The sequence below is a fragment of the Liolophura sinensis genome, chromosome 6 (genome assembly GCF_032854445.1).
Source record: "Liolophura sinensis isolate JHLJ2023 chromosome 6, CUHK_Ljap_v2, whole genome shotgun sequence".
NCBI lineage: Eukaryota > Metazoa > Mollusca > Polyplacophora > Chitonida > Chitonidae > Liolophura > Liolophura sinensis.
The window spans coordinates 25,553,554-25,580,938 of NC_088300.1; the positions used below are offsets into that span (position 1 = coordinate 25,553,554).

The 27,385-nt window shown below is 38.8% G+C and overlaps 2 protein-coding genes across 4 annotated transcripts in view; one reads left to right on the plus strand and one right to left on the minus strand.

Annotated features, from left to right (window-relative positions):
* Positions 1-598: 598 nt before the first annotated feature.
* LOC135467765 (protein lin-9 homolog) lies at positions 599-19,867 on the minus strand. 3 transcript variants are annotated; one of them, XM_064745605.1, is made up of 17 exons: positions 19,786-19,867; positions 18,225-18,312; positions 17,807-17,839; positions 16,008-16,051; positions 14,001-14,111; positions 13,541-13,677; positions 11,754-11,879; positions 10,880-11,037; positions 9,788-9,921; positions 8,777-8,899; positions 7,971-8,072; positions 7,312-7,392; positions 5,240-5,365; positions 4,291-4,389; positions 3,891-3,974; positions 3,025-3,119; positions 599-2,330 (listed from the first exon to the last, which is right to left on the minus strand). In XM_064745605.1, the coding sequence occupies exons 2-17, from the start codon at positions 18,244-18,246 to the stop codon at positions 2,231-2,233; spliced, it is 1,575 nt and encodes a 524-aa protein (XP_064601675.1). In that variant the 5' UTR covers positions 18,247-18,312; positions 19,786-19,867; the 3' UTR covers positions 599-2,230. The 3 variants fall into 3 exon arrangements, with proteins under 3 accessions (XP_064601675.1, XP_064601674.1, XP_064601676.1); XM_064745604.1 differs by having other exon boundaries at positions 16,008-16,054; XM_064745606.1 differs by lacking the exons at positions 17,807-17,839; positions 19,786-19,867 and having other exon boundaries at positions 16,008-16,054; positions 18,225-18,330.
* A 572-nt stretch (positions 19,868-20,439) lies between these two features.
* The window catches only part of LOC135467984 (uncharacterized), an 8,931-nt gene continuing 1,985 nt past the window's right edge, over positions 20,440-27,385 (plus strand). The window contains 7 exon segments of the mRNA XM_064745958.1: positions 20,440-20,842; positions 22,009-22,207; positions 24,024-24,218; positions 24,869-24,976; positions 25,477-25,680; positions 27,181-27,288; positions 27,291-27,321. Coding sequence (XP_064602028.1) covers positions 20,630-20,842; positions 22,009-22,207; positions 24,024-24,218; positions 24,869-24,976; positions 25,477-25,680; positions 27,181-27,288; positions 27,291-27,321 — 1,058 coding nt within the window. The 5' untranslated portion in view covers positions 20,440-20,629.

Below are 27,385 nucleotides of genomic sequence, written 5' to 3' on the forward strand. Positions count from 1 at the left end.
AAAGGAAAAAAAAACAAAACTAAAAAAAAAAACAAAAAAACAAAACAAAACGAGTGAAAGCACAACGGAACGGTTCTAGAATCAGTTTTGATCTCTGTGATAAATTGACATATCACATATACACGACAAATTATGAAACACTGACCATCGTTTCACAAACCATGTATACAATTTTACGAACTGTTATGGAATTGTTAGACTGGCGTAAACATAAGAAGATCGTTCCCAATTCCACTGCACACTCGTAACTCGTGTAGCCAGGGAATTTCCTGATGCTTACCCTCCCACAATACCATCGGGTAAATATGAGTAGCACGAGTCCAGGAATAGATACTACCTTGTTATTGTTGATAACTGTTGATATTTCTAAATTCACAAAAACGTATTTTTAGATATTTGGAAATTATTGGATGATAATTTCTTCAAAGTTCCAAGTTCTTCAAATTCATCAAAGTGAAACATCAAATTGGATGATATAATGTAAAAGACTGCAGTAATATTTCATTTAATCACGGGTCCTTGTATAAAATTAGTAGGCCACGCTTATACCATGTTATACCCTTATTTGGCCTTAAAAAAATAAAAAAAATAAATAAAGCTTGGAAACGCTGGATCGCCCCACGCCCAACTCAACTATGCCAGATGGACTCGAAATAAAGCATTCTGCCGCCGATTTATACACACATCTCCTCTACTGATGTTATACAGCACATTCCACCAAGGATATGTTGTGGACATGTATATTTTTCCCTATATACGATGGGCATTAGAACACTTCCCTTGCAAATCAAAGCCAGGTATGGGTACGGGCGATCTACTCATTTTTGACACAATGTCTTGTGCAATTAATGCTTGAAATCTTGAAATCACTGAGTGACGTGGTCAGCTCTACCAAGGAGATATTCCTCTGACCTAAAATCACTGCAAGAGTTCATTCCCTTTAGCCTGGGAAGCTGAGTGGAGCTCGGAATTACTGCATTGATTCACTCAACAAACCATTTGTCTACTAATTCACACAATGTGCACAAATAAGTATTAAATCTTCTTACATGCATGTACAGAAAGCTTCTGAATGTGGAAGTCAATCAGCCAACGTGCGGTTGCCTTCCTTCAAATCTTTTCCTAACATCACATTCAAGGGAAAATCCTAGTTTTTAGTTGGGATACAAAAGCAGTGCAACAAAACATAAGCACTTCATTTTAAACTGTAAAATTGATGACTTTGTTTAGAGATGTTATATATGTATTTTCCTGTAGTCAGAAAAAATACATCTTGAGCAACATCCTGTTAAGTATGTAATTCGTGCGAATGGTAAAATTTAAAGGACTTTTTAAGGAATGGTTTCAACTGCACGACGGAAATATATTCTAGAAATTCTTCCATAAAACTGAAAATGTTGTAGAGATTTCACCACACAAACTGTTGAGATCTGACTTCCATTAGACATAACATTCACAAATGCAACAGACTGCAAGGCAGTTTGAGTAGAATCTATTTCAAATTCCACTAGATGTAACATATGTGTATAACGTAACATTTATTGTTATATTCAAATGACTCTAGTTTGAAGTTGTGGTTGTCATTAGTGGCGATGATGTCACATAAATACATCGCAACAGCAATCGTTATTATTTAAATCAGAAGATTAATGTGTAAACCTCTGGACAACTTCACGCTGTCTTCCGGAAATCACAATACAACAGAAGTGACGTTATATTCATATGACTTTCCAGTTCACAGTTGAACGTCTCGTTTTGTGGAAATTGACCTTTAGTTTGTGCTTGAGATTATTTTTACCAGAGCAGCCTACTTATTCTGTGGTAGAACCACACCATGCCCAGTGATTAACAATCACCACTGACAATGCAGCAGTACACCGTACTGTAAATGTTCTAAAATTTGCCTCCCAAAAGAGTGCACTTTAAAAAGCAAATAAATGCTATAAAATATTACTTTTGGTGGTGAAATGTATATTTTACCAGTAGAATGTCACTCTATTTTCCAGACATATCTCAAAACACCTTTTTAAGATCACCAGAACTCTCAGAATCCGTGAGAAAATGAGCAATTTAGTACTGGATGAAATATCGGGTCATTTACAGTCACTACCAAAAGGAGCTCCAGCCTAAAGTGCTGGATGTGAAGGTGGTTCTATTTGCTTTGACGAAACTACAGTGTTAGTCCCCATTGCTGTCGACGGCAAGATAAGAGAAGATTCCACTGGATAGTTCAGACAGGAAATGTGGAAGAGAAGGCGTGGAGGTTCCCCATTCTGATTAAACCACTCTGGATATGGTTGATGTGGATCTCCACGTTGTTCTGGAAACAACTGGAAAGCAAACATTGAAAAACAAAATGTACACAGGATGTTTTACACTGACTTCTGGCCCTGGATTTCAAACAAAATTAGTTTTGCTTTAATAAGCAAGACAATAATATACATAAGTTGGGCTTGACTTCAGTTTTTTAACTCTCCCCCTCGCCCCCCCCCCCCCCCCCCCAAAAAAAAACATGTTGGGATAGATTTGACAATTTACTGAACTCAGGAAATCAGTAATAAATACAAGATATTGTTATAAACAACAACAACAACAAAATACAGGGAGTTTACTGCTTTTTCTTTCTTTCAATGTCGCCCAATATGAAATTAAACAGATGTATGTTAATAATATTTCCACACAATGTCCTGTACTAGATACTCGCATAACCCTGGTGACCATGGACAGTCTGGTAGCAGAACCATTAAAAAGTTTCAAACCAAACCAAGCTGATTACAATGAGGGCATATGTGTATTCTGACTTGCTCAATGATTTTCGCCCAACAGCACAAGCGTAAGAAAATGAAAACACAAGCCCATGTTGGATGGCAATGAGCCAATCAGATACATCATGTAACACAAGGCAGTGTGAGGTTTTACAGCGCTAGTCTTTGTTCTGCTTCACTGACATTTGGAATTAGCCTTATACTTTTCTTTTGTACAGATGTGACAAGATACTATTAACAGCAATCACTACGTACTTACTTGATGTTGTTTGCGTCCAATGAGGCCTTGATTTCCTTAACATTGTCTTGTACAGATTTAAACTCAAATGAGTTCACCTCATTCTCACCAATTGTCTGAAATATTCAAGGACACTTAAATTTTATTTAAAGTTTTTTAAGCATCCATATGAAAATTTTTTTTTTTTTTGTGAGGAGAGCTATCAACTTGTTTGTATGTATTTATATATTGATCTGACCGAGGTTTAATGCCACACACAATACTATTCCTATTAGTTGTTGGCAAAAGAAACTGGACAGTGCCTGGAGAAATCCATTGCCTTCAAGTTTCAGCCAAACCAACCTTCATACATATTCATTTTCAGACTCAACCCTTGATAATTTATCACATACTTTCTCTTCACCCAAAAACGTTCAGAAAAATAATAAAACAAAGGTAATGGGCTTTGTGGACAACTGACGTCTTCAGAGATACTAAACTAGTAGTATGATTCATTTACTTATTTGATTTGTGTTTTACGTCGTACTCGGACGGCGGCCAGCATTATAGTGGGAGGAAACCTACGACCATCCGCAGGTTGCTGACCTACCTTCCCACGTGCGGCCAGAGAGGAAACCAACATGGACTTGTAGTATGAGATCCCCTATTCTTGACTACTGTATTTCATCTAAAGTTTAACATTTTTCAAGTGCTATGTTTCGCTTGATTAATTCACCTTACAGGGCAACCTTTTTGAGAAGTCTGATTTATTATTTATCAGAAAAAGTGTTGGTATGAAAAGTTTTGCTTCATTTAACAGCCTTTATGCGCTTCTGAAAATTATATTTTACATACTAAACTTCATGTGAAATACATTACTCAATTGTTTTGGTACCACCAGCTCTTACCCTAATCTGCAGCATCAAAGAAGTGAAATGCTCTATGAGGTTCAGGGCTTTCTGATTACGAGCCAGACGTTTGGGAAACACAGTCTGAAAAAAAACGCAATTAAATAACTTTACACGAAACACGGCTGCGCTGGTGTAAGACACAACTGAAACCAACTTAAGTATCATCAAGCACTCAAATCACTAAAAACTATATCTGAAAACATTATTGGGAGATCTTTTATTCCATTAAAATGTTACAATGCTTACATAGCATTTGTCTTTGTCTACTTTTATAACAGTCCTTTTTCTTCAGGTGAAAACTTACACTGTGTATTGACATTTATCTCAACTGTGTCAACAAGGAGATATGTAGTTTTGGGGCAAATATTAGTCAGGTAGGATAAAATCGTAAATTTACCGGGCTGATCTTCTCGAGAATGCTTTGGGCTTCCTCTTCGCACTTGCGGCGTATCTCAGCTGGCTGGTCTATTGGACAGATTCCTTGATCAGGGGCCAGCTGTAATGATTAACAGACTACGATAAGCAGTGATACCATCATAATGAATTACAAAGCTTTTCACTCCTTCAGATTGTGTATATATGCCTGAGGCTTGGGGCATTATGTGGTACTTCAAATTGTAATTGGAATGGTGAAATACAATATTTCTTAAAAACACATACAGGGTTTCCCAGAAGTCGTGCACCAACCTGATTTTCATTTTTTTTCTGTGTTTCAGATTTAATAACTATTTCAAATTTTTTTTTCTCTTTCAGAGTTAATTATGGCTAATAAACTAACAGTACAAGAAAGAGATGACTTGGTTTTTATGTTTGGAAGAGATGGGGCAATACACGGCTCTGTAGCTCAAGCATTCAGCCTCAACCTGAATGGTGTGCAACTTCTGGGACACCTGTATAACTATCTCCTGACAATATATCTCTACAGATGGTGTCGTGCAGATTTTACTGACATATATATTTTAAAAAAAAAAGATTTCCACTCCAATGAAATTGTAATTGGAAGGGTAAAGTATAATATTTCTTAAACCACTTATAGTTTTCTTTCTTGACAATATATCTCCATGCCCAACATTTGTATTACACTACAACCCAATTTCTGTACAAAAAAAAAATTTCCATTCCACTGAGCCTGTAACTGGGAAAGCAGTATATTCCCAAAAACCCCAAATATCTCTTGATAATTGACTTGATGATTTCATTAATACACATTCACATCTAAAAAGAGCCCAAAGGCCACCAGTCAAAGCCTGTAGGCTACCTGTCAGAGCCCGAAAGCCACCATTCAGAGCTTGTAGGACACCAGTCAGAGCTAGTAGGATACCAGTCCATCCCTGGCCATGCCTCACCTCTTGACAGTAGTTTTGTACCCCCAGCAGATACTCATTGAGGTCATCATTGAGCTTCTCTAGCTCCAGCACTGTACCAGCGTACTTCCTCTGGAACTCCAGTGAGATGGGCTGCTGATGCGACTTCTGTAACACGGTCACAATAGTCACAAAAGTTAGAACAGCACAAAAAAAATCAGAACTTATTCAATCACAGTTAGCAATTTATCTACTATATTTCCTCAACCTTTCCACATAAGAAAGAGGAAATTTAATCCCAATTTATACACATTTTTTAACTTGATTTTGGACACAAAACTACATTGGTTGAATTGGTCATTTTCAGGGCATCACAAGAATTGTAATTTTACCATTCTACACACAATACTGCCTTCACAACATGCTTGAATAAACACCTGGCAAACATGTGAAAAGGTTGAAAAACTACACAAACAAAAAATTTAGGAAAACCAAGAATTGCAGAAAGAGCTATAAAGCATGGGACGCCTCATCAAACCTGAGTGCACTGTACATGTACATCCGATGATTTATTCAACTGATTGGTGTTCTACGTCATACTCAAGAATATTTCACTTATACAATGCAGCCAGCATTATGGTGGGAGGATATTGGTCAGTGACTGGGGGAAAGTATATCCAATGGCCATTATTGCTGAATATTTGTCCCTATATCCACAAGTAGTAGTGTGCTGTGCTAAAAAAAAAAAACAATCAACCTCCGTTATTGTCAAACTACGATGCTTGTACACTACTGCTTTGGGCTTTGAGCACAACTATACAGAAACAGACACATATTAAGTAACACAAAAGAGTACTAGAACACTAATTGGATTTATCTTAGGCACACATTGTACTTCGCTGTTAGTTGCGGGCTGTGTGCAAATATACATATTAAATGATGACTTTTCAAAAAACCCTGAATGTGTCTCGCAGCATACCGACAAGTATGTTTACCTCCCTCAGTAATATCAGTTAATACGGTTTATATCTACATATAAAAGAATTTGAGTTTGTTTGCTTGTTAGATTTGCTTTAATGACTTATATAGAGGTGAACATCTGACTTCCCCTATGTGATAATAGTGTTACTTCGTGCAGTTTACAAATATCACTTCTTTTTGCACAATGTTGATAGTTTACACCCCAGACACCATCATGTGGGAAAAGAAAACTTGTTTCATCCAAACTGAGTTCAGTGGTATGTCATCGTGATACATGTACATTAAACTTTTACATTCCTACGTCATGCAACGGGACATGTCATACTTATGCAGCTGTGAAGTATCTAGGTCAACTGCAATGGCCTAAGCTTGCCTTAGATTGGTGTATAATGCAAGGCCTCTGCTGAGGAGGTGATAGAGAACGGCAGTGAAAAGCTGCATGAAATATGATGTTTTTGCTTGATTTTCTTCATTTTGTGAGGTAGAATAGAATTTAACATTTTCGTCTTGGTGTTTGTCATGTAACCCAATACCGCTGAACCTTGTTTCATACCTCATCAAATCCCTTGCATGCTGCGTGCATTCGAAGGATTTGATGAGATAAGAAACAAGGTTCACCGGTACTGGCTTACACAATAAACACTGCTACAGCGGTGTTAAATCCTTAAACATTCCCCATTTCTCACACACAAGTACTACATGTATTTTAGTTCAATAATGATGTCTACATGACATGACAAGTGATTTCCAAAAATTTGAGAACATGGGCAAATGATAACCTTTTCTGGCTGAAAATGTTCCATTATTAAAGATGGACCAATCAGCTTTTGGAAAAATTCGGAATGGCTTTCTTTGTCCTTCACTTCTTCACTGGACTGAATACAAGAGATTCCTGTCATGTAGATCTTAAGCACTCTGACACAGATGTACAGATGGATGAAAGTCACTCTGAGTTTGTTTATCCTTTCTTAATATTAATGATGAGTGTTGGAGTCTCCACTCTGGGAGCTCCATGAATAAAAAAAAACTCCAAAACCTCACATTGCAAGACTTTCTTACACTTCATGGTCAATTCTTAATAATAGCAAAACGTAACGAGGTTAACATAAAGAGGTCAAATACACCTGAATTACCAGTTTTTCCACCTGTGTATTCATGTCTCGTAGCTGCTTGATACAATCCTTCTTCACAGCGAGGATTTTGGACAATCTAGTCTGTAATACAGAGATCATACTGTATAACATCACATTTTAGCATACTACTAGGAGGTCATATTACTAGCATGCAGCTCATGCTTTTAGCATTCTAAGCATAAAATCAATACTATATTAATCACATGGTATTTAAATTGTACTATTTCATATTAAAAAATATACAGCATGACATAACAACAAATAACACACTGCGCTGTAACATGAAAATAACGTATTATTAGACCAAAGTCATTCATCAACAATTCTGAATTTGACTGTTACTATAATATTGTACATCTAGATACATGGACCCGATACCCTTGTATTGAGAAACAATGGGGAAGCATTTCTACTCCATAGACTCTCCTCACTTGATTTCTTGATTTTTTGTTTTTTTCATAAAGCCCTCTACAGTGAGTGATCTCCATTTATAACAAACATACATGTGAACAGTATGAATAGATTTACAAAGAAGTTTGAAAAGTAACCCAAAGTCTACATTTTGAGAAATGTTTATATCTACAGACAGAATAGATAATTTGGAACAAGGAACTGCCACCAAAACCAGCTTGTCACAAAATACACATACAATGACTTACCACTAGCACTAAAAACTTGATGGGGAATCCCCCGTATGTTCCACCTTCAAGGCTCATTAGTCTCCCCTTGAATGGGGAGCCACTCAGCAATGGGTCATTATGCTACAAATATCACAGATGGTTAAAGTTTTTCTTCATTCCATCAAATCACCATACACATTCCTATCTTTATTTTTCTTTAATCTTTAATCTTAAATACATGTATTTTATCTACATAGAAATTATCAGAGCTAGGCAGCAATTATCACCATAAAAAATTGTCATAAAATTGCGGTTTAAATTCACAAAATTAACATCAATAGTGGTTGTTGTAATAAGTACCGCAGAAACATTTTTCTCTGTCAATATGCAAATTTCAATACTTGATCCATTAATCGACAGAGTCGACTTCCCACAGATCAATTTAATATAGGGGCCTCCGTGGCTCAGTTGGTTAGCGTGCTAGCGCAGCGCAATGACCCAGGAGTCTCACAAATGCGACCGCTGTGAGTTCAAGTCCAGCTCATGTGGGCTTCCTCTCCAGCCGCACGTGGGAAGGTCTTTCAGCAACCTGCGGATGGTCGTGGGTTTCCCCCGGGCTCTGCCCGGTTTCCACCCACCATAATGCTGGCCGTCGTCGTATAAGTGAAATATTCTTGAGTATGGCGTAAAACACCAATCAAATAAATAAATAAATAAATAAATAAATCAATTTGATATAAACCACAATATACACACAACATGGAATGCATCATGGAAGAGTGCTATGTATTTCAGTCAATTATGCCATCAACAAGCAACAAATGAGTGACTGATTAAATACACACCAGATTGTGGTCAGGAGAGGAGAGGCCTGGTACAAACTTGGGGGGTGAGAAGATGGGGGGTCTGGTGGGGCGATGTTTCTGCTGGAACGCAGACAGTGGGATCGTCTCCTGTGGACTGTTACTCTGAAGAGAGAGGAAATGAAACTAGAGATGAGAAGCCCTATGGTTTATCATTCAGGCTTTCGACAAATTGCCTTAATACCAAAGCTGAAATGTATGTCTACCAGCTGAATAACAAACACTTAACACAACATACAAAATGTCTTGATATAAATGTTGATCACACATCATTAACGATATCACAAAACTCTTTGTTATTTTCTGTTTTGAGCTAAACAGAAAAACTTAACCTCACACCAATATACTTTCCCCTCTCACTCTCCAATATTCCTCATTACGAGAATTTAGACTAAAAACATAGGAGATAAATGCATTTTACATTTTGCCTTCTTAGTACTTTGCTAGGAATAGCTGAATTTCCAGCGCACATTCTTTCCTAGTCTCATGTCACATTCTAATTAGATCTTCACGTTGATAATTATCTACTCTTACCGTTGATAATTCATCATAAAAAATACCTTGTTCCCACCGGGAAAGTTGAACTGGTGATAAGTGCGAAACTTTCTTTGATTCAAATGGCATAGTGGGGTGATTTAATCTCGTTTATTTATTTCAGTTTTTAGGGCTTCAGTTGGTTCATCCGTGTCATGTAACTGGATCATATGCCCCTGAATACGCATTTTCCAGACGACGTTGCTCTTACTGAACTAACATAAATCTGACTGACAATGGACAAATTCCTGAACTGGCTTAAAGCTGGCCATATGGTATGGTCATGTGGAAACAACTGCCTTTGATTTGACCTGGTACAAATTTTGACTTCATTTTGGGCGTGTTAACATGGTATAGTACACTTTAGTGATAATCTCTACATTTTATTCAAATTTTAGTCCAATTCCAGAAAATTACTGATACTGACTTGGTAACAATGGTAACAGCTATTTCACTTACCAAGACTTCATAATCTGGTATAGAATGTGTGCCGAGCCCTGTCTTGTCAAAAGTAACTCTGTAGGAGTTGCTGACAGTGTCAAGGGCCTCCACAGAGCCTGTGAACAGTCCATCCTGGGGCCTCCGTAACCGTGCTGTCAAATACCATAGAAAAACATTAAAAAGAAACAAAAAAATACACAGAAATGTTATTCAGGCTTGGTTACACACTTTTCTCTTTTTTTTTGTCTGCTTTTAGAATGAGGTTCTGGTACATCAGCATTAACAAGTATTCAGGTGAACATAACGTACACCCCAAGACATGCATTTGTTTGAAGTGTATTAAAGAATACCAGCAGCATTGTGGTGAATATAACCCCTGAGGGGAATCTTCAAGGGTGTTGACGATAGGTATGTGGTTATCATGACAACTGCGCAGGTGGAAAAATGTGTCCATCACAAATGAAAACTTTATGCTGGAAACAGTTGGAGCTGTAGTATGGACAAGAAATCACATCTGTTTATATAGTGCATATGAGGAAAGTGACTATCTGGTTACCATGACAACAGCGAAAATGGACAAATCTGAGTCATAACACATCGTCATCTTTGTAGATATGTACATGTATCCACCAAAAATGAAAACCCTGTGGAAAACTGTTGGAGTTACAGCCTTCATCTATCATCATATCTATTTATATAGAGTACATACGGAAATGGCAATCTGATAATCATGACAACTGCGCAAATGGACAAATGTGAGTTGCGACACATCATCATCTGTTTATACTTTCACAAAAAATACCAAGAATAGATTTTCAAGTCAAACACGTTATATACAAGTCAACTGAAGGCTTGAATTTTTGAAGTTTATCAAATTTCAACTGAAGAATTTAGAAAGTAATTCAAAGAATTTATATCCCTTGCTCTACCTTTTTAGGCCTTGTTCTGAAGGGCCACAATATGAATATGAATCTGCACACACAATTTGATCAAAAATGGAATATATTTAAAGCTATTCAGGCACAGAAAACAAAGTGTGACACTCACACAAACCCAAATTAATACCCCTCACTTTATCAGTAAATCCTTCTCAAGACATGTGAATTCTACCTGTAACTTTTGTGCCAATCACAAGGTGCATGGGAATTTCCTGTGGAAGGTCTTTAAAGCTCGTCAATTCCTGCAGCTTTCTCTGCTGCAAAAGTCGTATTTTGTTACGCCTCTGTTCCAGTGAAGCTCGCTCCTCGGCGAAGAAAGCTGCAGAACATCTGAAGAAAAAAAACAAAACAGTAAGATGATTTCATATTCATTAATTTCCTTGTAGGTTTATGTTGCATGCAAACAGTGTGTGTGGCTTTCGTGACAATATCAGCGGTCAACAGCATTCCTTTGCCCTTTTGCACTCTTAACATTTGCTACTGTCCACTTGTCTTCCATCAATATCGTGTGCTTTTGTGTAAATTACACATTGGAAAGTTTATCAGTAACTATCAGCCACAGCTCATTGGTTTACAACACAGACATCCCTGAAAGTGACCGCCATTGTATAAATGAAATATTCTATAGCGTTACACAACAATCAACCAGACAAATATTTGATTTGATTGGTGTTTTACCCCGTACTCAAGAATATTTCAAGAATATATAATACTTATGCAATGGTAGCCAGCAATTTGGTGGGAGGAAATCAGGCAGAGCCTGGGTGAAACCCCCACCATCTGCAGGTTGCTGACAGACCTTCTCACGTACTGCCGGAGTGGAAGCACCAAACAAATAAATGGGAAACAACTTATGATAACACTGAAAGGTACAACTGAGAAATTTGATGAAGCGGAGGATACTTTTTCACTCCAAACAAACCGCACTGTGATCATCTCCCTAAAAATACCCTACGCACCACAGAATTATATTTGAAATGTCTGTTTAGTAATATCAGAGATGTTAAGTTTCTCATAACCAAATGGTCATGAAGCTGTTAACTGACCTTCTAGGTTTGCCCATCAGCCTCCTGGCCTTGCACCACTCTACTCTCCTCATCTTCTTACATTTCAGCTGTGGAAACGTCTCCTGGAGACAAATATTGAAGTCATTTTCTCCCTTGAATAATGGTCTGTAATGAAAAGGTATCAAAAAGCTGAAAAAGTACAGTGAATCATACCACATGAAGGTAGCTTTGGGTTTAACAGCAGGTAAAAAACGAATAACTGCTTTTACTAAACCATGGTGACTACACATACATGTATGTAGCCACTGCAATTAACAGGTAAGACAATCAGCTATTTAGCTTTTTCCAAATGCTTCAAAATTACATCAATACCTGCACTAACTGACTCAGACGACATAAATATATTAACACACTAGTTCTCCAGCTACCCTGCTCACATTTTTTACTTATAATATTTGCAAAATTGTACATTTAACACTTCAATTCAATGACTGTGGTCAATACAAAATCCCCCTAATTATCTGATATTATAAATAATATAATAAGGATACACTAGAAAATTTACCACATCTAGGTCAGAGCAGAAATACAGCTTTATCGTGATTGAGACCCCCAGCAGGATTTGAAAGGGGCATGGTGGAATAGCTATCTGAGAGGGCATGCACCGCTATAAGACTATAGATCCCAGATGCTCTGAGAAGCAATCTACGCCATTTATAGCCATTAAATTTTACCAGAATTTCACTGTATTTCATGTGAAGAAATAGTTTTTCACATTTTGTCAATGTTGAATCCAGGAATTCTTGTAGAGTCAAATCAAATGACATTTGAAAACTGAAAATTTGAAGATAAATTTGGAATAATTACCCCGATTTAATATGTAAATATTATATTTCTATTCACCCTTTCACAGATAACCATTTTCAAAGTGCAAAAGATTCAGAAATTCTGAGTTTCATTTTGTTCGTAAATTTTAACTCATTTGTCTTTTTGGAAGAACCCTTTTGAAAGACGCAACAAGACCCTCCATTCAACCCTAATTTTGCCTAATGAGCATTAAAGTGGTGAATATCAAAAAGCAATCAATCATGTCAATGAAATGTTGTTACACAATTTATTCTGGAAAATCACTTTCAAGTAAAATACTGTCAAGTAAAATATAAACTGAAAAAAAAAGGTTTATTCACTTGAATAAGACTGAATCATGTAGTGTTATGTGTGTCATGCAGAAATGACATCAAAGATGACAGTCTGCCCCTGCTTTTCCCAAAGAAATCTACAACTGAATGACAGCCCTCGGCTATTTCGGTCAATTCCTGAGAATGTTTGTTCACCCGCCTTTCACTTCTTGGTATCTTTACTGTACCACAAAAAAGAGTGAATTCTCCATGAATCGGGATTTCTACAAAACACAGCATAGGCCGAACAGAGTTCTGACAACACCTGAATTGTGGAGATCGCATAAAAAGAACTGGTACACTGTATAGAGATTTCCCGGAAATGTCAGAGCTCTCTAATACGACAAGACAATTGAAGTACGTTGAATAGATGCAGAATTAGAAAAAAATAGCAGCAAATAAATAAACGGCAGCGTGGCGCATACATGGCTTTAAAAAGGCAGCGTGGCAGCAATTTTAGGGGCTGCGCCATGCCATATACCGCTAGCAAGAGGTCTGGAAAAAGGGGCATGGCGCTGAGGAGAATTGTTTGGGGGCAGTGTGGCGCTGGAAATCGGGTTGTGGCGCAATAATGCTAGCTAGGGGCCCGTGATTATACACCTGTAGGGGTGCATATGTGGAGGAAAGTAAAAAGCCTACATGACGTACATGTCAAGGTTGGAGTAAAAATACTCATAGCAGACCCATTTGTGAGCTTTAGGGAGTTTCAGTAGGTTCTTCAGCCGCACTCCGATGGCCTGGGCGAGTTTCTTGTCGGGACCAGACAGGATATTGCTCTGTGATCTCTGAAAACACATGATTGATCCATACAGATACTTATAATAATCCTACTAAAAACAAAGAAAGCACTGAATTTTACATGTTATCTGTGAACTAGATTTCCAATTAAAAAAGTCTACAATATGTTTTAAAGAGTTGCATTTTTAGACTGAGCATTATGGAATCAATGACACATTGGTATCAATTGTGTAAACCTCAACCAGTTTGAATTTGCTCATATCTGCCACATCCTGTGAGAAGTTGAAGGAGAGGATGTCAAAAGTTTGACGACAGAGGAACTGATAGACTGGCTTGTCACAGCTCAAAAAGGGTAGAAAAGCGGACTTACTGTTGTGCTTGCTGCAGGTTTGGACTGTTTTCTGGGGGATCTAATCGGAGAATAGGAAGTTTCTTCATCGTCATTAAAAAACAGCCGATTTTTCTTCCTTATTCGTGGAGGCTGAAATAATCAATGAAGACAATCTGATAATGTACAGGTAACACTAAGTGTGGTATTCCTGAAATCACATAGGTAACTTTTCCCTACTACATTGCTACATATTACCACAAATGTTACCAGATAAGCATGACTTGGGGTGAATACTGAACACATATTTGATAACATTTAGAAGATAGGTTCCAAAGGTTCCAAATGAAGGCACCTGGAGTATTTGGAGAAATGATCACTGGTATAAATTACCAATTATATAAATTAGGCTGATATTTTATGCCATACTCCGGAATATTTTATTTATATGACAGTGGTCAGCATAGGTAGAAAGAAACCAGGCACAGCCTGGAGGAACAACATGACCATTAGCAGGTTGCTGGAGGAGAGGAAGCCAGCATGAGCTGGAACTGAACTCACGATGACCACACTAGTGAGATGTGCCTGGGTCACCGCGGTGCAATGCCGAACAAACCACCTCAGACACCAAAAAATTATAAAATAAGTTGACCAAATAACACAACTGTCACCTAAAATGTCAAACCATTTAATAGTTTCATGTAACAATAGGTAGTCAATGTTGAGGACTTTAGGTGGATACATGCTTCAGAGTTGTATTTTATAAACAAAGATCAGAAAACAAAAGCAAAATTCGTTAGTCCATTTGTTTTGTGAAGGATCAATAAATCATAAATCACAATGTTCGGGGGAAAAAATGTTAGTGAAAATTTTGACATCCGCCACACATACACACTGTTAAAAGCTAACTACAGTAAATGACCATAAGTTTCGCCCATAGACTTGGAAAGTGTATCCCATGATTCATGCCATTTAATGTCTGTCTTACTGACTACGTGCCGCCGGAGAGCATCTGGGGTGGTCAGGGGATTATATTGACAGTTCCCGAATGTATTAAACAAGCTCAGGCTTCACTGGAGAGTCAGTCTGTGCTCCGACCACCAACAGTTCATGTTTTTTTCAGTTTAAATCATAATGATTTTAGTACATGTATATGCATTTACGCTTTCTTCACAATAGGTGCACCTTGATTGTTTTATGATTCTCATTTTAAGATGAATAGGAGAAAACTACCTGGAGATTAAGCACGACCACCCAGTACCCAGTATACATGTGGAGTGGCATGTCAAATATCTGCTTAAATGAAGAGCTCTTCATTAACAAAGCTATAACACTACTCAGCACCCCGTGAATCCTTACATGTAAATTACCAGCAGACGATGTCAAACTGTGTTTACAGCCACAACTTATTCAAAATACATCCGCTTAACACTTAAACTAAGGGCAAAATCCAATTTATTGCATCGATATCTGTCTATCAATAATAAGAAACCACACTGACAATTAAGAGCCAATACGTTTTTTGACGTGACAGCCATTTATTACGTGACGTTTTCAGCGCTAGTCACTGGCCAAGTTCATAAGGGCTTCTACAACATGGCTACTCGGAGTGACCTGTCCGTCAGTGCCATATCCCCAATGCTGAACTTCATCTTCTCGGCTTTCAAAATTTTATAGAATTTTTTTACATATTTTTCTGTGATAACTGTCCCCTATATTATTTTTTCTATGTAGATATAGTGGCAGACTTAATGTTCACTTTAAGGGAAAGTATGGGCTGATTAAAAGCTTTAAAAAAAAAAAAGTCTGGAAAAGTGTATTAAGCGCCACAAATGTAAGCTTTAGGAAAGTTCTTGTAGCAGGCTTTGAACAATGTGAAAGAAATTGAAACAATTTGTTTGCTGACAAGATTCCGGTGGTAATGAAGATACATATATCACCATTATATTATGATCTGAAAAAAGTGCATAGGTGGATTGTTAAGGGGAGCAGAAGAGAGAATACAAATGTGACAGCAATGGTTTTCCATGTAAGAACCAGAACACTTACATTGCCTCTTCTTGGTGATGAAACTGTGTACGTTGTTCCCTTACCTGCTAAAAGAACAAAGTCAGCAGAACATATTACATAGTTAACATGAACACCGTCACTGACCTCAGCTAAAACACTTGAAATATCTTAGTTGCTTTCATGATGTTGTCAATTCTAAGTACCATTTAAATAGATAACATTCAACAAGTCAGCCCAGTTTCCTCATACTATAAAGAAATAATGGAGCTCTCTAACTGAAAAAATATTTTCTATGGTAATCCAATGTCAGTATAGCAGATTTAGATTTTAGGGCCCATTGCATCAGACGATGACCTTCTAAATGTCTTCACATATCTTTGTGGCTACAGAACACATGCCACCTCCTTCCTGTTCTCCTTAATTGATTTATCATTTCCTCTTGGGCTCTAGGTGAACATGTTCAACCGTTCAACAAAACTGGCACATGCACTAGTGTCATATCTTGTTTATTTCTATACATACTTTTCAAATCTAGATTTAGGCCAACAGTAAGAATACCACTGTGAACGTATTTGTGATGATAGGAGACCACTCTCCTAATGACACAAAGGTTCTTCCATGCAGCATGTGCTTGACTTCCAAAAATTCTCCCAAACCAACCCACTGCATACATGGATATTCAATGGTGACAGCACACTTTACCAGAATAGGCCTACGGAATGAATACATTTGTTTTTTTTATACACAACTTCCTTCCTTTTGTTAAGGGCAATCAAGGAACACGACCATCTCATTCTGCACAAACCCTCTGACAAACTTCTACGCCTAATGCCTTGTTTAGCCATTTTTTTATGCTATTCTCAGAGTGTCAGCCTTCTGAAATCAAGTGTGCCAGACACAGTTGTTTTGACAAATGCAAGTATTCCCAAGATATGGATTTTAAGTTATAAAGAAATATCAATATTCATTTGAATAATTAATAATTATTTGGATGAGTCTTTGTGAGTGATATAAAAGCCCTAGCATTTATCTTTTTATTTACCGTGAAGATACTGAGAATAACCAACTAACTAGCGAGGTCTTTGACTGAACTCTGATGTCCTGGTGATGTCTAACGCGAAAACACCAATTTTACAGCACCCAAATGAACTCGCATAGTTTGGCTGTGTTTCCATTGTCCTGACACAAAAGTCATATCACTGATGAATCTCCTAGGAGGTGAACATCTACCAACCTGTCTGTTTTTACCGCATGCATGATGGTGGTGGTAGGAGCCATTTCCTACATACATTCTCCTTGTCAGGTATATGTAGTTTGTATATGCAGTTTGTTTTCAACACATATGAAGTCCTCTATTACAGAGCATAAGAACCATCCCTGTTCATGGATTTCCATATGGTGGCGCTCACACATATACAAGATGTGGAAATAACATAGTGGCTCAAAGACGTACATGAGAGATGAGTGAATCCAGCATGTTTTCAGTTAAGAAAAGGCCATACTACCTTCATTTCATGAATTTTTGACAGTTATAGACTTTTCTGACACAAGCCATACATGTCAATTTTTTCGTGTACATCACACAAAGCATTTACCATTTGTAAATTGCTATTCCCCTACTTCAGGGATATGTGATAGCAACACCTTGCTGAACCAGTCTAAACTGAGGAATACACTTATGCCCCACACAACTCTTATTGTAAGAGGTTGACTTTATTATCCTACATGCACAGGACATTGTGAGCAGAGATGATTAAAAACAGACAATGTAAAATTTTGCTTCTGTACTGGTCCTCTCTCCTTTCTGGTCAGCAGATCATAGCCTAATGTTATCTTACCTGCTTTAAGACTGACCAATGCATTTGCTGAACCTAAAAAACACAAAAGTTTCATTTTATCTACTATCTACTATTTTCTTCACTACCAACAAAGGCACAAAGTCCACCAACCTTACTTCCAATACCACGGTCACAACACAACACACACCGACATTAGGATTATTATTTCAAATCAACGTTAACAGTGCAAGTTTATTCACTCTACATTCAATGGGTATTATACATGGTCCCCATTTCGTCAGCATATCTGTCTTCCGTCTTGTCATCTCCTAAGTATGTGTGAGTCTTGAGACAAGGAATCCCATAATAGTGTTTTGAGCACATTTCACTGCAGTCTTCCCTTGTGAGGTATTTAAATTAGCATTACTTCGGTGAAGCTAATTTTGTAATAAGTTCTGCAAAGGTTGAATTTACTCACTTTCGACAGAGTCCTCCGCCATCTTGATCGCGCCTCTTTTTCAAAGATTCCAGTCACGTGGTAGAGTTTGACACACTGACCGGGTACACTTTCAAGAGTGAATTCGATTGAATACGGATAAAGTAATTTTGACACCAAATAAATAAATACTGACAGTTTTTATTCCGAACTGACTGGGCTGAAATGGGTGATAGGCTGAATGCATTGATTGGTTGGATGGATGAGTGGATTAATTCATTTTCAACACTTTTGCTCTTAAAAACGATGTCTGTCAGTTTTATGGGTGGGGTAGTTTTTAGAGGCCTAAACGTTGTCAACATGCAAAGAGCACGATAAATTTGAGAAAACTTTTTCTTCCTCCAGTGCTCAAATACCCTGTTTTGCCTAGAAAGAGAAACAGCTTCATATAGGCCTTATAGTTCTAAATTCAGAGAGCTAAATCATCTCCCTCCATGTTTAACATTCTGACGTTTACTTTGTCGGTCAGTCGAACGAATGTCAAAAATATTAAGTATGGAGGTAGGCCTAGTACATTGTTGTTGAATTAATATAGTTCTGTGTACTTCATATGTGGGCGGTTGATATGGAAGCTGGATGAGAACATCTCGCACCGCGAGCGATAGTTGGATGAGTTGAGTTGGATTACAAAACGAATATATGGATAACAACTTTTATTTAATCAGTGGGCTCACTGAATAAATATAAGATGTTATTCACATATTCGCTTTGTTAGCCCAAAATTAAACTTGTTTATTTCCCTTAGAGCTCAGAAGAGGGCCTGTGATGTGCGATGTACACCCTTAGGATATCAACACATGGAAGTGATTAAATTTAATTCCATATTAGAAAATAGCGAGAGAGAAAAACCTTACCATTTGTTTGTTAACATTATGATTCTGGGTTTGTCTCATTATAATATAAATCGTAGGTGCAGATGGAACAATATCACAGAGTCACATAGACATGGATGGATAGATATTATATAGGTATAGGAGGATATAGGAGGATATAGAAGGATTCAGGAAAAAACTCTCAAGAGAGGAATCAGTGCTGAGAAGGGGCGGGCGTTAGAAAGTACACGTAGTTCAGTAAACATTGCACTACTGTTCCTCGTCAGTGACAATGAATGAACGGCAACGGACGAGGAACATCATGTAATGGATATATTTACTTTGAAACTGGCGGGCTGCTCATGTGGCTTATTCACGCATGTACACACACAGATATATCATAGCTGTAGCTCAGTTGTCAGCTCCTACGCTGTCTCATCGATTTATTATTTATTTATTTGTTTTTTAATTGGTGTTTTACGCCGTAGTCAAGAAATTTTCATTTATACGATGGTGGTCACCATTATGGTGAGAAAACCGAGCACAGCCCGGTGGAAACCCACTACCATCCGCAGGCTGCTGGAATATCTCCCCACGTATATACAACGGGAAAGGAAGTTTGTCCATTTCATCATTGCAGTGCAAGGTTAAGGATGTCCCAAACAAACCCATGTCAATTTCTACTGTTGGTATATAACACGTGGTCGCGGCTCATGGCATGAGGGCGGTACCTTTCGCGCGATTTGCTCCGGCCTCGTGCCGCGCTCCACGGGGAGAGATGTCCTCATCCGGTTTCCATAGGTTGAGACGTATTTAAACATTTCCAAACAAGCTCAAATTCGAAATATATACGCCCTGTGAAAAAGTTGCCTTTCACGAATTTATATTCTTTATAGGCCAAAGTGTATGGTATTCATAGGACGTCAAAAAGTTGACTCGACCCACTGGTCAAACGACCGCAATAATCGCTGATGATACATTTACATGTGTGTCCCACTTAATACAAATACAGGAGCAGATCAAGTTCGAAAACTCCTTCCATTGCTGGGGTTTTTTGTTTGTTTTTTTTTTTTGTTGTTTTTTGTTTGTTTTTTTTTTGCTTTCATTTTTATTCGATTAAAAATTATATAACAAACAAATAAGTAAATAAACAAATGCATAATAAATTTGGAAAAAAAAATGAGGTAAATATAGTTCAGTGTTTTATTATGCAGAAATCATTCATGACGACATATTCAAGGTCTCGATCGACTGTCCGGATTGATCCATTTCAGAGTTACATTCTACAACTACCTATATACGTGCGATATACGTTATAGCTGCACCGTTAACATTACGCCATTAACACAACACAGTTTCTAGGCCAGGCAGACCACGTGACTGGCAAATTCGCGTTTATAGCATGGTGATAGCAATGGTCCAGTATTACAAATCTCGCGTGATAATGCGTGAAAAGCTGACAGTACAGTTGGTTCTGACACAGATGTAATCATTGATGTTGGCGTATCCGTGCAGATTGTATTTAATTTGCGCAAACAGGGTGAACAAAATAGCTGCACATTGAGACTAATTAACATGTACGTACCGCGTTACATTCAGCTGGCTCGCCACATGGTATCTAAACCAGTCTGGGCGCTGTACGGTACGAGTAGCTCGGCTGAACTGCCCGATTATGGGAAAACCAGTGTAAATATCCACGAACACAAACTCCAGCGCCCCGAGAAGCCCCCTCCCCGACCCCTGGCGAGGCGCTGGCAGGGACTAAAGGGGCTCGGAGAGAGGACTAAGGTAGGACATAGACGAACATTTATATTTTCGGTTCAGTATATACACTTTGTATACAAGTTGTCATTACCTCACCTCTCTCTATACCTCACCGCGCCAAGCACAAAGGAAAAAAAATTTATTTATTTACTTATTTGATTGGTGTTTTACGCCGTACTCAAGAATATTTCACTTATACGACGGCGACCAGCATTATGGTGGGTGGAAACCGGGCAGAGCCCGGGGGAAACCCACGACCATCCGCAGGTTGCTGCCAGACCTTCCCACGTACGGCCGGAGAGGAAGCCAGCATGAGCTGGACTTGAGCTCACAGCGACCGCATTGGAGAGAGGCTTCTGGGTCATTGCGCTGCGCTAGCGCGCTAACCAACTGAGCCACGGAGGCCCCCGAAGAAAACATCAGATAGAGAATAAATTGACACCTGGATGTACATACTGTTGTTATTTTCAACAAAATACAGTTTTACAAAGATATGTATCTGTTTTAAGCCACATACGCTTTGGTTCCTATGGCTAAAGCACATTTTAGTTCCAGCATCAACAGTATTTTTATAGTAATATGTTTCTTTCGAAACGAGAGAATCATAAACAAATGCTCTACTAATAATAGTACTACCATCTACTAACAGATGATATGAATGAGTGTGTGTCAGCTACCTTTCGTGCCAACCCAATAAAGCAATATCCGCCGAAAGAGACGAGTTTCTTGTGTTTTATTTCACTATACATGAGCTATTATCTATTCTAACCGAATAGAACAACAGTTATACGGATTTATTAGAATGTAACCCGATCTTCAATTGGTTAGAACATGAGTGAGAAGTGACACTTCATTACTTCATCATTCCGGGTAACGAATTAATTCAATCCGTTCTCATTCATGGAACGGATTTAAGAGACAGTTTCATTTGAGGGACTCGCCCTGCCACCCAGTATATATACACACACATCTCATGACCCCTCGTCGTCACATGTCTGAAAAATTGCTAAGTACGACGTTAAACCCCAAGGTGTAGGGTACGGTATGAAGGTATTTAAGGCTGAATTCCTCTTCGGGGAGCAATTTATAGGCACGACATGATTCATGTGCATGCTTGTTCCGCATTGATATGATAATATTCTCTTGTGTATCCAGCACCAGGCATAAAACTTGTTAAGTTCTTTCGTCAGGGATCACTGATACCAGAAACTTTGGAACAAATGGAAAGTGATGAAGACTTCAAACTGACAGCTGCAGCGCTAAAGAAACTGGGACAAAAACAGATGACGAAAGAGGAGTGGAAATTACGTCAAAAACCATTAGACAAGCTGGGGGTACGGAGTTTCATGCAGTACACCAGGAAACAGAGAGAGATCAATGGGGTGGAAAGTAAGCATGCATACATACTGTTCTGGGACCTGTTGCACAAAGCGATCGTAGGCTAAATTGATTGTAACTATATATATGCATCATGCATGTTTTAACATGTGTCGCCATTTTGGTTACTATCAACGTAGCCTCTGTTCGCTTTGCGGAAGATGCCCATAAACGTGGCATATTTCAGTTGTCAGCTTGTCAGGACTGGCATTGTGCAAACTAAAGGACCTCATGCAACTAGATGGGAAATCGTTACCCCAGTCGCTAGAGCGTCCGCTCCGGGAGATCCAGGATCAATCTTGGGTCTGGTGACACTTAAGACCTTAAAAGAGGAAGTTGTAACTTCCTCGCTTGGCGTACAGGATGAAGGGGATAGTGCAACGACTGGCTGACCCGGATCAGTAAAATGGCTCAGGCGGGGCGCCTTACTTTCCTTTGGTAAGTCGTCGCAGTGAAGCAGCACTAGATAAAAGAGCGGTAGAAATCCGACCTGCAACAAGGAGGCACATTACATGTACTCTAAGGATTCCTTCGTCGTCATATGACTGAAAAATCGTAAAGTACGATGTTAAACCCCAAGCACTCACTCACTCCGTCCTGGGGGCCTCCGTGGCTCAGTCGGTTAGCGCGCTAGCGCAGCGTAATGACCCAGGAGCCTCTCACCAATTCGGTCGCTGTGAGTTCAAGTCCAGCTCATGCTGGCTTCCTCTCCGGCCGTAAGTGGGAAAGTCTTCCAGAAACCTGCGGATGGTCGTGGGTTTCCCCCGGGCTCTGCCCGGTTTCCACCCACCATAATGCTGGTCGCCGTCGTATAAGTGAAATATTCTTGAGTACGGCGTAAAACACCAATCAAATAAATAAATAAATCAATCCCCTCTGTCGTTCAGGCAGATTGCCAGCCTGCTCACAGTGAGAGATCGTCTGCGAAATGACGCAAGAGCTTCTTTTGTTAAATGCATAGGATAATATCCTTTCCGTCTAATGTTGGTATTTGAAACAAGTTTTTGTCGAATTTCACCGTGAATATATGATAGTGTCTTTGATAGACATTTATTACGAAGCTGAACTGATAAACAGGTGCCCATTTTCTCAATGTAATTGTACGATATGTTGTTAGCAGAAGAAAATAGCACTGCACTTTCAAAGGAAGAATACTGTATATAATATGTATAGATTTACAATAATATATTTAAACTTACCTAACATATAGCTTAACAGTATATGAAGAAACATAAAATTAGAATTTCTTGTGTAATTCAAATTACCACCCCCCCCTCCCCCTCCCTTACCTCACATCGTTAAGCACTAAGAAAAAATATGCAACTATCGGAATAAAACTCATTTTCCTATTCGATACAAATGTTTCAAGGAAGGGATATTACCACTAGACCAAAGAGTTCCTCTGAACTTCCAAATTATTCTAATTTTGGTTTTTTTAGGCACCAAATAAGTGGAAATGAAAATTTTTTTGGGGTTCACGTAATCATTGTTTTAATATCAAAGGAATTCCCGCAGAAAGCACCTTAAAATAGCAAAATCTGCTTTTGAATCTACTTTGGTCTTTTGACAAAACAAAAAGTCTAAATCGCATCACTCCAATTTCTACACGCAAGTTCTTCAGTAATTGTACTTCATATTCAAGTAAGTTTTGCTTGTTTTTCTCCATGAAAAAAATTACACCTCACTGCTGCACGGCACTGGGACGATTTCCCATCTAGTTGCAAGGGGTCATTTGAACGTTTAATTAAAAAGTATATAGTGTGACCGTTCTTAATCCACACAGTTGGTGACATCTGTCAGTTGTATATGAACGAAACGTCGGTTGCAGATCAAGACAGGATACTCCGGAAGAAAAAAATCAGCATCCTGCAGCTGAACATTGGACTCTATTGTAACCAGGCCTGCAACCATTGTCACGTGGAATCATCGCCAAAGCGACAAGAGATGATGTCACGTGATGTGGTGGACACGTGCCTAGCAATTCTGGAGAAAAGCCCGTCCATTCACACCGTAGATATCACAGGTATGGCTACATGTATCTCCGTTATTTACTACATCAATAACATGAATGCAGGCCTTCGACCTAGACGTGATATAACAGACATTCTTATATACCAGTTATGAACCCTAGTTGACATTCCAGGCCAGCAATAGCAAGACTAATACCCTAAGCAACGTTCAGCACAGTCAGATCAGGACTAAGAAGGCATATAAGGTAAAAAAAAATGTCGAACGTATCGCCGTAAACAGCCATAGAAAAGGAGTCAAGAGTTTTCAGAGATACGGGAAAGACGCAAGAAATGTTCTGGGAGTGTACATAAGTTTAATCCACCCAAATGGCGCGTGATTCTACTTGGTAAGTTATGTCAATCTGAATATATGTAGTGCGCTTTTATTGTAACTGTTCATGTATTCAACTTGGCGACTTGCGTGGACTATAATTGAATATATTATTAATTTTGGGTTAATATTTAATACAAAATCTAACTGACGCTTTTGCATGGTTTCCCTCTGGAATTTCAGTAAAATATGATGCTATGAATGGCGTTAGTTAGTTATTTGATACTGTGCTAAGGAAATTTTTAACTGAGTCATAAAACTGATCACTGGGTAAACGCCATGAAACGTCCATGCAATTATAGACCTATAAATCCAGATGTCTTTTCTGCAAAGGCGGTGCCCCAGAGCTCTGTGGAGAGTTCCGCTATCTTGTGCAGGGAGTCCGAAAACTGGGCAGAAATGTGATTGACAGATGTAATTTGACGTCACTTCTTGAACCAGGTCAGTATTTTGTACTTGTCAATCAACGAGTAAGACAATCAGATTTTGAAAAATCTTTCCATATTGTAATCTGGTTTATGTTTATGTGAGAGTAAAAGCGGAACATCGACGACAGTGTGATACATGATGCAAAGACTATCACGTAACTGTTGAAATACGACCATTTCTCAGTTTACTTCTGGGTTTTATTCAATCTGTTCATGTCAGTGTTGAGATAGTATCACTAAAAGAGGAAATCAAAAATCAGAATTTCTGAACCAGCTAAAAAGGCTTGCCAGGCGCAACAAATGAACATGATGCTATGTTGTCCGGTCTCCTGGATCAGTCCAAACATTGTTGGTAAATTCAGAAGATTTATTTATTTGTTTATTTGATTGGTGTTTCGCTTATATGACGGCGGCTAAATCCAGAAGAATCGGGCACCAATCTGGACTGGAACGGAACGGAAGGGATCGATGTGGCTGATGTATATATTTCGACATTCTCACATTTGTTAACAGGACAAGAAGACACTGCTAAATTTTTGGCTGACAATAAGGTCCATGTTATAGCATCCCTACCATGCTACAGCGCCAAAAATGTCAACCAACAGCGCGGGAAAGGTGTCTTTGACAAAAGTATTCAGGCCCTGGTGTTGTTGAACTCTCTTGGGTATGGAAAAGAGGACACGGGCTTGAAGTTAGACCTAATGTACAATCCACTGGGTAAGTGTGAGAACATGTTCTTGAGAAACTGAATCTTTTTAGCGAATAGTAATGAGGAAGTTGTGTTATCGCCAAGTGTAGTGCGAAAACAGTGCCATGGGACACTGAAGCTTTTAGCCACTAGTAAGCAGGACGTTGTGTTATCGCCAAAGTGTAGTGTAAAAACAGTGTCATGGGGCACTGAGGCTTTTAGCCACTAGTACCCAGGACGTTTTGTTATCGTCAAGTGTAGTGCGAAAACAGTGCCGTGGGACACTGAAGCTTTTAGCCACTAGTAAGCAGGACGTTGTGTTATCGCCAAAGTGTAGTGTGAAAACAGTGTCATGGGACACTGAGGCTTTTAGCCACTAGTACCCAGGACGTTTTGTTATCGTCAAGTGTAGTGCGAAAACAGTGCCGTGGGACACTGAAGCTTTTAGCCACTAGTAAGCAGGACGTTGTGTTATCGCCAAAGTGTAGTGTGAAAACAGTGCCATGGGACACTGAAGCTTTTAGCCACTAGTAAGCAGGACGTTGTGTTATCGCCAAAGTGTAGTGTGAAAACAGTGTCATGGGACACTGAGGCTTTTAGCCACTAGTACCCAGGGACGTTTTGTTATCGTCAAGTGTAGTGCGAAAACAGTGCCATGGGACACTGAAGCTTTTAGCCACTAGTAAGCAGGACGTTGTGTTATCGCCAAAGTGTAGTGTGAAAACAGTGTCATGGGACACTGAGGCCTATAGCCACTAGTAAGCAGGACGTTGTGTTATCGCCAAAGTGTAGTGTTAAAACAGTGCCGTGGGACACTGAGGCCTATAGTCACTAGTAAGAAGGACGTCGTGTTATCGCCAAAGTGTAGTGTGAAAACAATGCGATGAGACACTGAGGCCTTTAGCCACTAGAAGCAGGACGTTGTGTTATCGCCAAAGTGTAGTGTGAAAACAGTGTCATGGGACACTGAAGCTTTTAGCCACTAGTTCCCAGGACCTTGTCTTATCGCCAAAGTGTAGTGTGAAAACAGTGCCATGGGACACTGAAGCTTTTAGCCACTAGTAAGCAGGACGTTGTGTTATCGCCAAAGTGTAGTGTGAAAACAGTGCCATGGGACACTGAAGCTTTTAGCCACTTAGTTTCCAGGACGTTGTCTTATTGCCAAAGTGTAGGGTTCTTCTGGCTCCTGTGATAAATGTACAGTCAATCCTTTTTGATGAAATAATCAATTAGTTTTATTATGTCACGTTTCGCGAAAAGCGAGGTGTATTAAATTGGGTTTGTTTTTCTGTCTGCCTATCTCTTTATCGTTTCGGTGCATTAGCTGCACTGGATATTGTCCCACTGTGATCTTGGTGCAGATTTATTTTGTAGGCCTTCAGATGAAGTTCGAAAACGAGCTTAATCAATGCATAAGTTTTGCATATTTCTCGCGGGATATGAACTCTGAATTATTGGGTTTTTTTCTCTCTCTCAGATAAAAATGTGCAATCAATCACTTAAGAAATCTGTGTATTGTTTTATTTCAGGTGGATTTCTTCCTCCTCCCCAAGCCGACCTTTGGACCAAATACAAAGCGGAACTGTGGGATGTCTTCGGAATTGAGTTCACTGACCTTTACACCTCCACAAACATGCCATCAAGCGTTTCCTGGATTTTTTGTATCGAAGGTCAGTAAACCAGGGCATTATATTGAAATCTTCAACCTTTTCATCCACTAAAGCACTTTTTCAG

Bases quoted from the DNA above. Each gene is read 5' to 3' on its own strand.
- LOC135467765 (XM_064745604.1), bottom strand. From the start codon at position 18,246: ATGGCGGAGGACTCTGTCGAAA. The intron at 11,038-11,753 runs GTCAGTTAACAG...TTTTTTCTTCAG, and splicing joins CTGATGGGCAAACCTAGAAG to ATGTTCTGCAGCTTTCTTCG. The intron at 4,390-5,239 runs GTGAGGCATGGC...TAATCATTACAG, and splicing joins TACAAAACTACTGTCAAGAG to CTGGCCCCTGATCAAGGAAT.